Genomic DNA, 16289 nt, shown 5'->3' on the forward strand with positions numbered 1-16289 from the left:
TAACAAGGGTTTACAATAAAGAAGTATGTTTAAGTTGCAATCACATAATTTACAACAAAATAATACCATCTAATATATTTTATTTTGTTCTTTAAGGCCTCATCATCACAGGATTGCCTTGTCATGTTTTTATCTGTTGTTTAGTCATTTTATGGGTTTGCCCGTTTCACACGAGGGAGCAGAAATTAGATGTAATTATACCATCTTTGGATGCACTTTGCAAGTAAGCCTGCACTTTGCAAATACTGCCTGTTAGTGCAGCAGTGAGAAAGCAAAGCTGTGGTAGCATAAGAGCTGCAGTGCAATGCGCTAGCATGTAAGTTAAAAAAGTGAAGATTAATATATTTTATATATTCATCACGAAAAAATGCAATTTCAGTAAATGTTTCCTTTTTCTGATAGAAAATAAAGGATTGTTTTAGATGTAACCTTTCCTCCATTGCTTTTTTATTCTTTTTTTTTTTTTTTTAATCATACATAACATGCAGTCCATGCTTTTATTATGACAGGTTTTAAGAACAATTATTTAATATTTTTTTCATTTATTAATTATTGTCTTTTGCTTATTTGTGCGTGCATATTAAATGCTTTAAATTCAAAAGCTATGCGAACACTCAAAGGTTAGATTTTCTTCTGCAACCACCACGGGCTTCTTACCGGTGTGGCGTTGGGCCGGTGGTCTGTTTCATACAGGATGGCCAGTGCCTGAGCTTTTGCATCAATTGCAGATGAAACTTTCCCCACTATACGCTAAAGAGAACGCCGGGATACAAAGAGGCGGGAATCATAGAGACAAAAGTTAGCGGTAAGGAGGACGGAAAGATGAGAATCCGTGACCCGGTTCTGGTCGGGGTCTTTATCGTACCTCCTTATCATATCTTGCAGCGGCAGCCGGACCCTGGGAGCAAACTATCGACTTCCGAGAGACTTTCCCGGGTTTCTCACTCGACTGGCTTCCGTTGCACTGAGATGCCAGAATAAACTATTAGAATCAACATGCCGTCCATTTGCAGGCTTCACCGGACCGCGACCTATATCTTAGGGGAAATAACTTATCTTACGGCAATCGTGAAAGAAGTGAATTATTTGTCTAGTTTAAAGGAAATGTCATGCAAACTTTTAAGCTAGATATTTAAAAATACAATTAACTGCTACTTTTTTCACACTCTGCAGCTTAAACAATGATCTGGCTAATTTATGGACTTTTACGGGCCAATGGGCTTCATGCCACCAACATATTCGTCAAATTGGACCAATGAAATTACACGCAGAACACAAAAGCAAGTGACAATGAGAGCAAAAATGAAAGAGAGACTAAGGAACCGTGTGACGAAATAATTCTGAGGCTGTTCAATTCCGATACTGAAGAAGATGACTTCAATGGTTTTAGCACAAAAGATAAAGATGAAGAGAGCGATCAATGACTTTTCCAAGTAGACGACTATATTTTTTAACCAGCCGTGTTACAGGCACTGCTTGGAAAAAAGCATTTACATTAAATACTTAATTAAAAGTCAAAAAAATATTGCTGTGTAAATATCTTATGTTACGAATGGACACTTGCGGCTAGACAAGTGCGGCCTATAATCGTACAGATTTTTTTTTCTTTTTAAATTTAGTGGGTGCGCTAAGTAGTCCAAAAATTATATCCCGGTAAGTCAGGCACCGGTTACCTGCACTTTATTCTTTTCATCACATCCGATGCCTTCAGGTGTCTCCCGACCAGGTCTGTGTGCTTTTTCAGGCTTTAACTTGTAGGAAGTGTAATCTTTAAGTGCGTTATTTTCGGAAACTAGATGGGAGGCGAGGGCGCCGTGTCTGTTTTCACATCTAATCGCCGCGAGCGTCGAAGCCACTTCCCGAATCTCGTCAGAGAAGGAACGCTTCGGCTGAATCGAGGAGTGGGAGTAGATTTGCTCGTGATGGTCTGCGCACAAAGAGGGAGGAGAGGCGTCTCCCTTATCCTTGTGTCTTGCCATGTGACGGGGGGCTGAGGAGAAGCCGGCCTGGGCAGCGGGGTCTGGGACGGGGTGGACCGCAGGGTAAACCGAGATCTTAAGACACAGCAGGCGGACAGGGAAGAGGAGAAGAACAGATAGTCTCACGTCAAACCGGTCAGGTTTTAAAGATTGGTATTTCGGAGGATACGGACAAATGGATCTCGACATTTGTAGGAAAAAAATTAATAAACATGTCATGCAAAAAGTAGGACAAGTTTTAAATAAATGTGATTCCCAGTCCATTTCAGGAAATAGTGAAAAAGAAAAGGCAGCAGTTAATGAAAAGCAGGGGAAAGCAATTAGTAAGGGCTCATGAATGGATTTTGCTAAATAAAACGTCGGAAAGCCAGGAAGGTGTTTATGTGAAAATCAACTCCTACTTTTTTCTGTTTAATTCGAACAGGGTGTCCAAGGTGATTTCTATCAATAATAGATATTTGATTCCCTTATACCTTACCATTGTAGTCTCATTTTAAATAAAATGCATGGTTCATACAATGTTTCATTCAAAATCTACAAGGTACTTTTTGTAAAACCCTGAAGAAAAATTGAACCGCAAAACTCATATCCACCCATCCTGGATGGTGTCAAACAGCAAACGGTGTTTGTATATAACAAAATTTGGAAATGAATAGTTAAAATGATTGATTAATATAATCACATGTATCATTAATTATATTGTATATTAAAAAATATATCATGGCACGCCTTGCGTTAAATCCAAGCTGTGATTTTAGTCAAACAAGAAGAAGCTCATGCTTTCCGGCCGATATGTAACCTTTGGATCGGAGAGAGCAGCTTTCTGGGAGTCAGGAAACAATGAAGAAAGCAGGACAGCTCTCTCTTTAATACTTCTCCTGGTAAATTCTGTGGTGCAAATTCTCTGCGTCTTAGTCTGCAGGGGCGGGTGGGAAAGGGCGAAAGTAAATAGCTACATTTTCTTTGGTTAGCGGCCACGCCAAACACAAAATGACCATGAATTCACCTGTCCCGAGCGCGGGGAAAGTTCAGACCCCGGGGCCGACAAATTACTAGCCGTCAGGTCGGGTGAGGTGCATTGCGGGGAAAGTTGTTCATTCCCATACGGGCCGGGGGAGAGTGACGGGCTTTTGGAGTACGAGGGCGAGGGAGATCGACTGATTCTGCCGGTGCTGGAAGGCAGCGGGGAAAAGAGGAAAGTGGCTTGCTGAGCTACAGAGGTGGGATTCTCCAGCAGGCGGAGGTAGACGGACGGCTGAGGAGGAAAACAGGGAGAAGGAAACGAAGGAAGTCAAAGAATGTGGCGGTTTTTGAACTCTTAGACATTTACAGTACATGCGCGGCTGGGAAAACAAAGGAGCTGTAAATCTATAATCACATCCACACACGCTGGGGAGGAAGCGTACCTCCCACTTGGGACGGGAGGGAGTCAGAGGAGGGGGAACATCCTTTGGCTTTGCAAAGCGAAGGTTTTCACCCTCCTCCTCCTCCTCATCCTCATCTGAGAAAGGAGATGCGGGGGAGACGGACGGATCATCTTGGTCCTCACTAGACTAATTGTGGGGAAAAAGGGAAAGAGAAAGGCAGATGAACGAAAGGGGAGGCAAACAGGAATGAAATGAGCAGGAAGGAAATAAAAAGTAAAGAGGAGTGTTGAGAATGTCACATCTTTCACTAACTTAAAAAAATGTCTTTTCTGACGCCCGAGTGAACGACTCAGCAACACAAACGCCGCCCTGAAAGTCTGCGCTCCCAGAACTCAGGAGTGGGTTCTAACCTTCCGGAGGCAAGATGGACGACCGCGAGGCCAATAAAGCCACGTCAAAGTGTTAGAGTCACTTGGAGGACCTCCAGATGTCAAAGTACCATGTTTTCCGCACTATAAAACGCACCTAAAAGCCCTTAATCTTCTCAAAAACCGACAGTGCGCCTTACAGGACTGTCTCAGAAAATTTGAATATTGTGATGATGTTCTTTATCTTCTGTAATGCAATTTTTTTTTTATGATATTCTAATATTTTGAGATAGGATTTTTGAGTTTTCTTAAGATGTAAGCCATAATCGGCAATATTAAAATAATAAAAGGCTTGCAATATTTCAATTGATTTGTAATGAATTCAGAATGTATGACATTTTTGTTTTTGTAATTGCATTACAGAAGATAAAGAACTTTATCACAATATTCTGATTTTCTGAGACAGTCCTGTATATATGGATCAATATCGAATCCATTTTCTCCCGTAGAAGAAGTAGAGCACGGTGCATGGTAGAATATATGACTGCACGAAGCGCGCATTTTCATTTCCATTTGTGTGTGTCTGTGTGTGTGTGTGTGTTTGTATGTGTGCACGCGTCGTCGAAGTAGCAGTGGTAAAAACGGTAAAGGGTAATTCCAGTCTCACACCACTTGTGTGTGTATAAAGACCCCAAAATGCCGCTTTTCAAGAGACACGCTTTCGACACAGAGTTCAAACTCAAGGCGATCAGTCACGCAGTAGAACACGGGAAAAGAGCGGCAGCCAGAGAATTCAACATTAATGAATCAATGGTACGGAAGTGGAGGAAGCAACAAGATGACCTGCGCTAAGTAAAGAAGACTAAACAGAGTTTCCGAGGAAACAAAGCGAGATGGTTACAGTTAAAGGACAAACTTGAACTGTGGGTTGTTGAACTGCAAGTAGAAGCGTCTCTACAGTCACTATTCGAATGAAGGCAACAGCGCTCGCTAGCCACATGAACATCAATGAATTTAGAGGCCATCCTTCTGAGTGCTTTCATTTTATGAAACGCTCTGCACTGTGATAAATGGAGTTGGAAATACATTGTTTTCAACGAAGGCGGCGCAAATATCGGTAAGAGCTACCGGTACGTACGGTACCGTACTGTGAATACACTAACTTGTTTTGGGAGTGAACGGAGTTGTCAGAACGATGGTTTGTATTCAATCAATGATGTTTGACTGACTGACTTATCTGTTTGTTGACATTCCCTTTAGCGCAGCTTCATCTAGTGAATGCATAACGCAACCCCAGCCACTGATGTAGCTTCTATTCTATGCGCCTTATAATGCAGTGCGCCTTATTTTTGATTTTTTTTTTTTTTAAATAGGCCGTTTGTGAAGGTGCGCCTTATAATCCGGTGCGCCTTAAGGTGCAGAAAATACAGTCCTAGGGTTTGGGATTCCTTGAGATTGGAGAAGCACGAAGAGGAATCAAGTGAGGGACAACTGAGTCCTCCTTGTAGATTTTGTGATGGAACGACAACATGAACATGCCAAGATATCAACCTGTCTGTTGAGGTTCTCCAGGTTCTGGTGAGTTGTTGTCGAATTCTTCTTGTGGCAACAGGACTTGAAATTCTCCACTTGAAGATGTTTCACCCCTCATCAGAGAGGCGTCTTCAGTTCTACTGAAGTTGAACTGTTTGATTGGAACAGGGAATCCACAGTGAATTCTATCAGTGACTGATATTTGATTTCCTTATACCTTGCCATTTTATTCTCATTTTTAATAAAATACATGGTCCTCAGTTCAACTGAAACTCCCCGCAGGTCAGTAGAACTGCAGAAGCCTCTCGGGTGGGGGGGGGGGGGGGGTGTGCATCTACTTCAAGTGAAGAAATTCAAGTCCAGCTGCCACGATAAGAAGATTTCAACAAGATGTAAACTCTTTTTTTTCTCTAAATGCATCTTATTAACATCCCATGTAAACCCGCCAAGAATAAACCAGTAGGTTTCAAACACCGCTTTCACTGTCGCGCATCACCAAGGTGATCACTCGACACGCCATAAGTAGCAATCCTGAAAGTGCGGAACAAAGAAAACTAATTATCAATGGAGATGACGCCATGCAGGGCTTTTCGCAAGAAAGTATTCCAGCAAGTCTTTCTGTTTGAGAATGATTTTTTTTTTTTTTTCAGAAATTGATTCCAAAAATTCATATACACCAGCGGTCGTCTTTGTGCCAGATTCTCACCCTGCTGTGTGTCTTTCCCGTCGACGAGTTCTCCTCAAACTTGGCCAGGAGCTGAGTTGCCATCGAGCGAACTTTGTTTTCCCGCAGTTCCACGGCACCGCCTGCGGAGGGCGCGCTGTGACAGGACAACTGGTGCCAAGTGAAGGGCACAGGAAATGCAAAAACAAAAGCAACACGGCCTTAAGTGACAAACCACACATCTGTTAATGGACTGTGATGGGCAGATTTGAGCTGAGCTGAATCGATTTTGCGTCCTCAGATCGCCTCACCTCTGTGAGGTAGCAGTCGCCCTTTCGTCTCCTCTTGTTAATGGATTCTTCTTCCACTTTTTTGTCATCCTGTTAAAAAAAAAGAGACATGAAGCTTGACTCACATCAGCTCAGAAATCAAGCATTATTGTCTTCCTAGTCCTAAATTTTAATAAATCGTGATCTCCTGGTCACTTGAGCAGGTGCTGGGACTGAAGGCACCTGAATCAGAAAGTGATGCTTCGACCCAAAAATTTGCTGCACTTGACATATTAGCCGACTGTTTTGGGAGATGCTTGGTTAAACCTCGTTGAATAATCGAAGAAAAGATGCAAACAAATGCCGCAAAGCATGACGAATTGAAGGAAAGAACTGAGCGAGGAGACAATATTTGACTCTACCCTGGGCATCCTCTTCCTGGGTTGAGGCGGGCCTTCAGCCGACGGCTCATCTGTGTTTTCATCGTATGCTCTAAAACCTGGAAGATACAACCAGAAGTTCACGTTAACATTCTTGTCTTTGCCCGTGTCTTGTACTTGAACTAACTTCATCAGATGACGAAATTAGCAGATAAACTGGACGGGAACATTCGCAGAAGTGGGAGCGCTTAAAAACACATTGGACAGGAAATAGGATAATCCAATAGTGAAAGTACTCTTTTAGTGAGGAAACGCTTTCAACACCCTTCTCTGGATCCTTTGCTCTGCAGTTTCAAACATAACTGATACACACACACATATACATATAGCCACCAATCCAAAGCTCTGATCAGATGCTCACATAATCATTTACAAGGATGCCACAACATCATAAATCTTTCACATTACGCCTCTAAAAGTGATTAAAATCGATGTCATCTTCTCATACGGATTTTAAGTAGACTAAATATATTAGAAGGTGGATCGAGTGGATCAATCCAACAACCTCGGTTGGAACTATTTATCTATAAACAATGATAATTCTGGATTCAATGGAGGCTCAATGTCTGATGCGTCAAATTCTTTCCCTTAAGATTCAGAAATTCAAAGGGAGTTGAGATGCATACGGTCATATTTTTCAGGCTTAGAAGATGGATATAAACAGCGCATTTGTAAAACATTCTCTGAGGCACTTATGAGTTCATCGCGGACATTTTACCGCCCGGAACGAAAGACGACGACCGAAAATATCCACGTGAACAAACATACACTTCAGCTTCCATCAGCTTCGAAAAGTAAATCTCCGCTAAATGGGCTGTGAAAATGGCTCGCTGAAGGTAAATTATTTTCCTGGAAATTTCTAAAGGAGGGCCGTATTTCTCTGTGATGAGAGCAACGTGGCCGACAAAGAGGTCCGCACGACACGTTGGAAATTAAAATACATTAGAGGTGGAAATGTGGCTGCGGCTGGAACTGGAGCGCAACCGGATCTGAGGCACCCGGATTCGCCTTCCACAAATTTAGCACACATTCCACTTGTGTCCCTGGCAGGAAGTAACCTGGACACTCGGCCGGGGTTGTGTAACACGCAACTCCCGCTCATGGAGTTGCAGTTGATATGCTGGTCTACGAGCTGCAGTTACTTCAGTTCTATGTTTCACCCCTTAGCATTAGTTATTTTTATTCACTCCTTCAAATCGTCTTGAAAATAATCCGATCTCGATGCATAAAAAGATAAGCTGTGTGTGGTCGCAGACCCTGGTTTTATTACTTTAAAGAGCTCACTCGGGCTCCCAGTGGTCGCAGCCGAAAACCCGACCTCGCTCAAAACAAACCACTTCATGGAACATCCCTGGGTTGGGCCAAGAAAAAGGCAAAAGTATTTATTTAACCAAAAACACAAGCTGGACAACAGCCTGAAAAAAAAACCTGAAAACCGAGTTAAATTTCAAATTGAAAGTAGCAAAAAATAGCTCCGAAAACAACTGATTATCAACAATAATGATCTATCTGCTTGCGGTGGTTACCTCCTATACAAATACTGAAGGTTCTGCAGGCAATTACTAGCCGATGTTTAGGGGCCGTGGACATTGCTCAGCAATGACATCTCCTGTTTTAACAGCTTGCTCGGGTTGGCCATGGTATCACAATGTTCTGTGTTGTTTATTTTCTGACATTCATTTAATATCAACAAATAGCCATGTATCTTTATTTTTTTTGTCTGGGCTGTTGATGCGTTAATATATTCATTCATTGATTCATTCATCCAGCCTTCTTGCAATGAGGCGGAGGCGCTAACCACTGCTCCGCCCCGCTCAATTATGCAGTAATCATTTCATCAATTCATGAAATGATGTTGAAATGTATGATTTCCACAAATGTCAAAATGAAAGAACATGAAAAAAAAAAAAAATCAGTCCGTTGCCATAGCAACACTCAAAGCAAGAGTTACAAACATGCCCCCCCGCCCCCAAAAAAGGAAATAATTGAGTCATTTACTTCCATTCTTATATAAATTAAATGAATGCTGCATCTAAGTGCTCAGCGTAAACTGGGATAAATTTAACTTCTGATTTTTCTGATACAGTAACTTCTCGCTTAATCGGTGTCTGACCATTTCAGGAATTTTGTGAACATATTCCTGGGTGGATCTTACCACAATTTTGTCCAGGCATAAAAACACAATGTTGACAAGGGATTTTTCTTTTTTTCCCTCCAGACTTTAATTTTTGCGAGAGATGACCTGCAACGTACCTGCAGTTTTGGTGAATTGAGCTTGTACTCTAAAACACTAGACCCTGACAATATATTGCAGTATTTTGCACTATGCACTACTAACATTTTTGCATGGTTATATTACAATCCATCGTGCTGCTACTGCATTAAATCCACTTAATTTCTCACCTGTCATTGAATGTTATTACTTAGTGACTATTTTTTGCACTAAAATGTACAGACAGCTCTGCTGCTACTCTGTACACAAAGTATTGTGAATTTGAAACATGGAGAATTGAGTAACATTGTGTTTATCATGTATAGTTATTAATTATATCATTATATCATTATTCTCACCTGATCTCAATTTAAACAGGATTCATGGGGATAAAGAATTTAAAATAAGAAAATAAATAAATAAATGGCCCCAATATGAATCAGACACATGCTAAATTGAATTGTATTTATCATTTATACCTATACATTATATTATTACATGACTATTCTCACCTGCTATTATCTGGTATTACTTACTGACGGGTTTTTGGACTAAACTGGACAGAAAACTCTGCTGCTACTCTCGGTTTTCAATATTGAATTGTTAAATATCATCCTTTCACCTCAGTGCCGGTAGATTGTGTGCACTTTATACTTTATAGTTTAATGTTCATTGTCCACTTTATGTGCACTCTTTTATTATTCTATTAAATTCCCGTCACTGTGGGAAGGGGAGAAACGTCTTCTCGATTCCTCTGTATGTCGAGTACATGTGGAGAAATTGATGCAAACTGACCGTTGTTTCCTGGCGAGTTCCTGAATGCCTCGTAGAACCTGGACAGATAGAGGACCATCAGCAGTTTGTCCGGTTCTGCCTTGGCGGCGACTTCCTTCCCTGTCGTCACTGGCTGGATGCCGAGGTGTCGCTCGGCCAAGTCGAACGCAAGCTGATTGTTTCCCGCCACATCCTCCTCATTCAGGGACTCAAAATCACTGAGAAGAAAAGAGCAAAACAGAATGTCCTTTAAGTAATCAGACAATAAGGCCTGGTCTAGGAGAACCTTTAGAAACAAACTTGTGGTCCTTCATTTTGAAAATCATTCTTGTCAAGTTTGTAGACAATATTCAATTCCACGTGAAGGCACTGAAATACTGTCTTTGGATTGTTTTAAAACAAAGTATCATACAATTTTACCTTTCCAATTGAACTGAATGCATTTTCTTTCTAATTTAATTAGATTTTTTTTCATTTGTTTTCTCAAATCCATGTTTCTTTCACATTGTTGCTTATAGGGTTTTAAATAATTTTCCTGAAGATTCATTTATGCTGTCTGAGCTAAATTTAAAAACAACATAGTAAAAAAAAATAGAAAAAATAAATTAAAAAGAATAAATAAATCAAATGAACCTCTGAATTTCTCTTGATGGTTCACGAGCCAGAGATAAAAATCCCCGTGAAGCTGTCCCTTCACCTCCGCTGTCTAAGGGTTTCAATCACAGCTCGGCGCTGAGACAGCGATGGAGGGTTTGTTTATTCTAGATTACGACACCAGGCAGCCTGACAACAATGATGTCATCACAATCAATCTGCCTGACACTTTTATAGGATCTCTCGGCTCTGTGTGTGTGTGTGTGTGTGTGAGAGAGAACTAACTGACATGTCTATGTTAAGTACCTTACAGATGAAACTAACGTCTAAGACTTTCCTGCTCATGTGGCCTGAGATGCTTTAAAAGGAACATGCAGCATTAAACTTCTCACTCACATTTAAAGAGATTATAATAAATGACAATAAATAATAAAGAAGAATACAATTCTACTCATCAAAAAATAATTATGATTAATTATCATTTTTGTTGATTTTTTTTTTACCAGTAATTTCCACTCTGATATTAAAGTTGTGTGTTCCTTCTTTTTGGAAGACTGTAAAATATTAATATTTTTTTAAGTAATCAGATTATGTCTGATATGTATCAGAAACATACTCCAGATCGCTGGCAATAAATTAACTTGACTGCTTGAAATAAAAACATCAAATAGAATTAACAATAATATAATTTGAGGCATCGGCAGCTATCATCACCTGTTATGTGTCCTCAATGTGTGTGTGTGTGTGTGTGTGTGTGTGTGTGTGTGTGTGTGTGTGAGAACTAACAGATGGCTCTAAGTACCTGACAGATGAAACTAACATCTAAGACTTTCTGGTTCAAGTGGCCTAGGCGATGCTCTAAAAGGAACATGTACAATTAAACTTCTGATTATATTTGATGAGATTGTAATAAAACTAAAATAAAATTCTACTTATCAAAAATAATTATGATAAATTAAAATTTTTTTAGGATATACCTACTGTTTTTCAGATATTTTTGCAGATTTTTAGATGTTTACCCCTCTGATATTTAAGTCATGTGCTACTCCTTTTTCTGGAAATTTTCATATCAGCAGCTATCACCTGTCAAGTGTCCTTGTGTGTGTGTGTGTGTGCATGTGTGTGTGTGTGTGTGTGTGTGTGTGTGCGCCATACATGAGGTCAGGTCTCTGGTGGTGGATGAGGGCGCAGAGGGCCAGGCCACTCCTCCAGGAGGAAGTGAGGTTGGTGACGCTGACGCCACAGTAACCGTGGGTCTGTTTCTGACACCAGGTCAGCAGGCGGCTGGGACAAACCTCCGCCTCTGCAGACACAAACCGCAAGACATTTCTTGTCAATACCGCCCTTCCAAGATGGACGCCGTCTAATGCAACTTGTTACAGCAGTGTTTGTAGCACCAAACCGCTCAGCTTCTCTGGCAACCACTTTTTGGTCGTGAATAGGTGAGATGTTGTATGATGATGTCGGTCCGTCACCCCGCAGTGGGACGTCAGGACCCAGCAGGTTTTACAGGTTGAGTACATCGGATGTTTAAACAGACAAAACCAGGTATCAAAAAGGCCCTAAAGTGACTTTGTGTTCACGGGATCACCAGGTAACTATTACGTCATCGTCTGGTTTAGGGTCATCGCCGAACAACTGTTTTGGGATCACAAATTATGTTTTTGTTCTGATTAACCTGGAGTAAAGTGCAACCGCTTATTGGTTGTTCACAGTTTTGACTAATTTGACAAGACAGAGGGAGAGACGAATACATTTTTAAATAAAACAAGTCATATATAAATGCAGAGATATAATGATTTTAATATGATATTTTATTATTTTATTTAATATTATTTATAATTTTATTTATTCTATTTTATTTATTTATTATTTTATTTATTATATTATATTAGACTGAGACTTACATTATTTTATATTATTGTGTGTAGTTTGTAGCTCAGTGGTCCCCAACTTTTTTGACAGGGGGTGGATGGGGCTTTTTTCAATAAACGCGTTTATTGCTTTTTAAATGCAGCTCTTTTTGCCTGCATTCTGAGACCCGTCAGATGTCTTGTAGATTTCTAATAAGCTCTCCAGGGGCACTTGTTAGAGGGGTAATTCAGCGAGGGTGAACTTGCCCGACTTACTTGCCGGAAAACCCTTTGACTGGGTCTAGTGCAATTTTTCAAAATAAAATACCCGGAAGACTAATGAGAATAATTTTAATTTATTTCATTAAAGTTAGTCATTAATAATTTCAAACAACTTTATTCTTGCTTTGCAGTTCTAGTTGATTGTCCATACTTTCCAACTGATTGTTGTATTTCACTTAAATATCTTCAATCTCATTACATCCAGAAAAAGAAGTGAGTTTGTACTCGATGTATGTTTTGGGGTCTTTAACTCACGTCCTCTGGACAGGTTGACCGGTCTAGCTTTGGGACCCCCTCTCTCCAGGGAACACATGACCTGCTCACCACCAATGAACAGGTGACGCACCTAACAGACAGGAAGTGAAAATCATCGCAGATGCCGATGAGAACATCTTATAGGATTCGGTCATAATCAAAGTAAAAAAAAAATGAAGCCTTATTTTCAATTTCTCTGCACGCACTGGACATACAGAGGAATCGAGAAGACGATTCTCACAATCCCACCGTGACATGAAATTAACAAAATGATGATAATAATAATAGAGTGCAAATTAACAGTAAAGTGCACTGTTACATTAAACAGTAAACATTAATCTATGAGGTATGAAGTATAAAATGCCTGCAGGCTGCATGAGAGAGTAGCATAAAAGTTTTTTTCTGTACAGTTTAGTGCAAAGGTCAGTAAGTAGAACCAAAATGGTGCAACTCTGCATTTGGTGCATATGGTGCAATAGCAGCATGATGGTATTCTCTGTAACAGTGCTCAAAAAAAAGGTGGTGATGTTTCGATATATTATCAGAGTCTAGTGGAGAGTGGGGGGAGAGTTCAGCATCCGGGGAGTGGGAAGGGGGCGAATGTTCTAACACAGGACTGACCTGGTGGGGACGCACGCAGCTGGAGTTCAGGTTAGGGTAGCGTGTTATCGGGTCGATGCTGTACTGCTCAAAGTTCTTACTGATGTTCTCGGTGGTGGTTTGCGGCAGCAGCCGGTAGATGCTCTCCCTGAGGAGAAAGGGTTGGTCCACACACAGATGGGTCAATCATCCATATCGTCTAAGTTAGTGAAAACTCGCATCACACTTAATGTGATTTTTATGTTTTTTTTCTTCAGGGACAAACCTCTCTGCTAGTATCTCCAAGGGGGTCCTGCCCTGAGCCCAGCCCCTCACCATCCAAGCTGTATCGAAAGCTGCCAGAAACCCACGAGCGCAGCCGGTGCCCATGGGCCAGAAGGGCTGTGAGCGGCAGACGAACCCATAACCAAACAAGCCAACGAGCAAAATCGTACGACAATCGACACTCCCCGTCCCGACCTCCCGTACCTCTAGCAGACTGTCTCCTACCAGCGCGACCACGAGCTGATGCTGGTGTTTCTCCCGGATCAATGCGGCGTTCTCAGACGCGTACATGCTGGTGAAGTCGAACATGGCCACATCCGGTTGGCCATAGTGGTTGATTGCGTAGTCCAGAGACGGCAGCTGGTAGTTGGTGCCAAAGTCAGCGGCCTCGCGAGCGTAAGACAGCAACGCCTCCTTGTTGACGTTGTCAGCGCATAGAAGACGCTCTGTTTCGATGTAGTCCTGATTGACACAACATGCAGTAAATCTGGAATTGTTTTTATCTAACTGTTCATGCATAAATATAATCAAAGTCAGCTTTATTGTCAATTTCTCCCGATGTACTGGACATACCGAGGAATTGAGAAGACATTTCTCACGATCCCAAAAAATTTATCATGTCTTGATAAATTGGAATGTCCGGAATGTCACGGTGCACATTGCAAGTGTGCTAAATCAAGAGGCTACTGTGGCTGTGCACTGAGCTCTCAGCCTGAACCCCAGGTTTGTCATGAGAGCAGAGTCTATCCAAGGGTGGGCAAACTACGGCCCGCGGGCCACATACGGCCCGTTGGTCTTATTAATCCGGCCCGCCAAAGATCGGTACAGAATTCATACTTGATGGGAATGATTGAATGATCGGATCAATGAATGTGGGAGCTCAAACAGGAGATTATTTCATTTTTGGAGCTACTTGAGGATTTTCCTGAGCTGAATGACACAGATTGGCTTTGTGATTTAGCCTTTACTGTGTACATACTGACACACATGAATGAGCTAGACATCAAGCTACAAGGGAAAAACTGGTTTGTGCATGAAATGCAAGCAAACGCAAGAGCCTTCAAAACCAAGCTGGTTTTATTTTCAAAGCAAATGTCACACGAATCTGATATGTACTGTTAACAGTGCCTTTTTTTTTTATATGTATCGTACCTTGCACTGATCTGCCCTGTCTGTCAATTTTGAAAAGTCAATGCAGCCCCTGAGACAAAATGTTTACCCACCCCTGGTCTATTCCCTGATGCAAATAAACCTTGTTCAGACTAATCTCGATGAGGAGATGGATCCTGATGGAGGGATGTGAGGGTGAGCTGGGTTGAGTCATAGAAGAAAGGTGAGGGAGATCAAGTGTCTAATTAAAATCTCATTATTTCATTATCAGCCCTTAGAGGCCCATCGCTCGCTGGCTACGCTATTATGTGCTACACGCACATGCAAACACACACACACACACACACACACACACACAGACACAGACACACACACACACACACACACACACGCGCGCGCGCAGTTACCCTGCTCTGGAATTCTCCAGCCTTTAATTTTGTCTTCAGGTACCAGATCAAAATCAAACCATGGCACATAAAAAATCTATTACCCTTGTTTTACCCATGCAGGAAAAAATAAATAAAAGAATAAAGATAAACTAAACAATGCAGGGCGGGACAAACAGACCACCCTCCTCAAATGCAAAGCCACCTCAAATTACCTGCCTGACCTTTGGCAGTAATTTGAGCAGACAGGTTATTTGAAGAAAAAACATGCAAAATTAATGCTATCTTGAATTTGAGATGCTCGCAGCTTATTATTGACTGCCTTTCTGGAAGAGCAGCTCGTAACGCGGCAGCATGAATCATGCAGTTTACAGCACAAATCCAAAAATAGCATAAAAGAACCTCACGCAAAGAAACCCCACACAATACTGTACTGTATTTAATTAGGTTGAGATGCACAACTCACGTGAATGATGACTCCTTTATCCAGCAGGCTCTGCTTCTTCGCGGTCATGACGAAGTAGTGGGTGTTATCTTTGTAGTAAACTATGTTCTCCAGGTCGATCCCTGAAACGTGAAGATGCCTTAGACCAGGGGTCCCAAAACTTTTTCCTGCAATTGCCAAATAACTTTCCCCATTTCTGATGGGGGACTGGGCCAGTTTTCTAACAAAAAATGTGACGATCACAGCGGTATCCAAATGTAAACATTTATTGTTTTTCAGAAAGCCACGCATAACAAAAGATGAACCCTTACTGGGATAATGACAAAAAAATAAAAAATAAATCGGAAAATAAATAATAACATTAATGCATTACCTAATGCTTTAATACATTAACATTAATAATTATCAATAAATAATGTCTTTGTCTCATTATTCCGTGTTATTTGACAGGGGTGTGTCCAGGATTTTTTTTTTTTGAGGGAGGGGTTTCAGATAAGGCACAGACTGCAGAAGGGTGGAATAGAAGGTTACGTTCTATGCATGTACAAGTCACGATTACGTGGCCAGAATGACAAAAAAAAAAAAAATCATAATGCATCTCTGGTATTGTTCAGGGGCCGGGCAAAATGTGGAGGCGGGCCGTATCCGGCCCCCGAGCCATAGTTTGGGGACAACTGCCTTTTTGTGACGGCTTTTTAGCTTTAACATTTCAAAGGAAGTCTACAAAAGGACACATCGGGCACCTGAGGGTTTGGCCTGGGTGGAGACGCTGCATCCATCAACTTTAAACTAATTTAATTTGGATTTAAGTGAATACTCGCCAGGATCATTGCAAATTGCCACTGACATTACAGCACACTTCATAGTTAGGGGACATTGAGACATTACTTTCTC

The 16289-nt window shown here is 41.3% G+C and overlaps 1 protein-coding gene across 2 annotated transcripts in view; it reads right to left on the minus strand.

The window, feature by feature from the left end:
- Positions 1-16289, minus strand: part of mical2b (microtubule associated monooxygenase, calponin and LIM domain containing 2b) — a 59695-nt gene that overhangs the window by 20979 nt on the left and 22427 nt on the right. Inside the window, exons 8-23 of one of the 2 annotated variants that reach the window (XM_086163004.1) lie at positions 15417-15517; positions 13659-13916; positions 13456-13571; positions 13212-13338; positions 12591-12681; positions 11356-11503; positions 9628-9824; positions 6603-6679; positions 6223-6291; positions 5954-6082; positions 3386-3532; positions 2986-3234; positions 2779-2895; positions 1674-2054; positions 866-964; positions 658-750 (exon numbers count right to left, since the gene is read on the minus strand). In XM_086163004.1, coding sequence (XP_086019130.1) covers positions 658-750; positions 866-964; positions 1674-2054; positions 2779-2895; positions 2986-3234; positions 3386-3532; positions 5954-6082; positions 6223-6291; positions 6603-6679; positions 9628-9824; positions 11356-11503; positions 12591-12681; positions 13212-13338; positions 13456-13571; positions 13659-13916; positions 15417-15517 — 2399 coding nt within the window. The remainder of the gene's footprint in view (positions 1-657; positions 751-865; positions 965-1673; positions 2055-2778; positions 2896-2985; positions 3235-3385; positions 3533-5953; positions 6083-6222; positions 6292-6602; positions 6680-9627; positions 9825-11355; positions 11504-12590; positions 12682-13211; positions 13339-13455; positions 13572-13658; positions 13917-15416; positions 15518-16289) is intronic. The other variant, XM_086163006.1, reaches the window with a different exon arrangement.

This window comes from Fistularia commersonii, chromosome 17, assembly GCF_037954325.1.
Source record: "Fistularia commersonii isolate RoL2024-O1a breed Wild chromosome 17, RoL_Fcom_v1.0, whole genome shotgun sequence".
Classification (NCBI taxonomy): domain Eukaryota; kingdom Metazoa; phylum Chordata; class Actinopteri; order Syngnathiformes; family Fistulariidae; genus Fistularia; species Fistularia commersonii.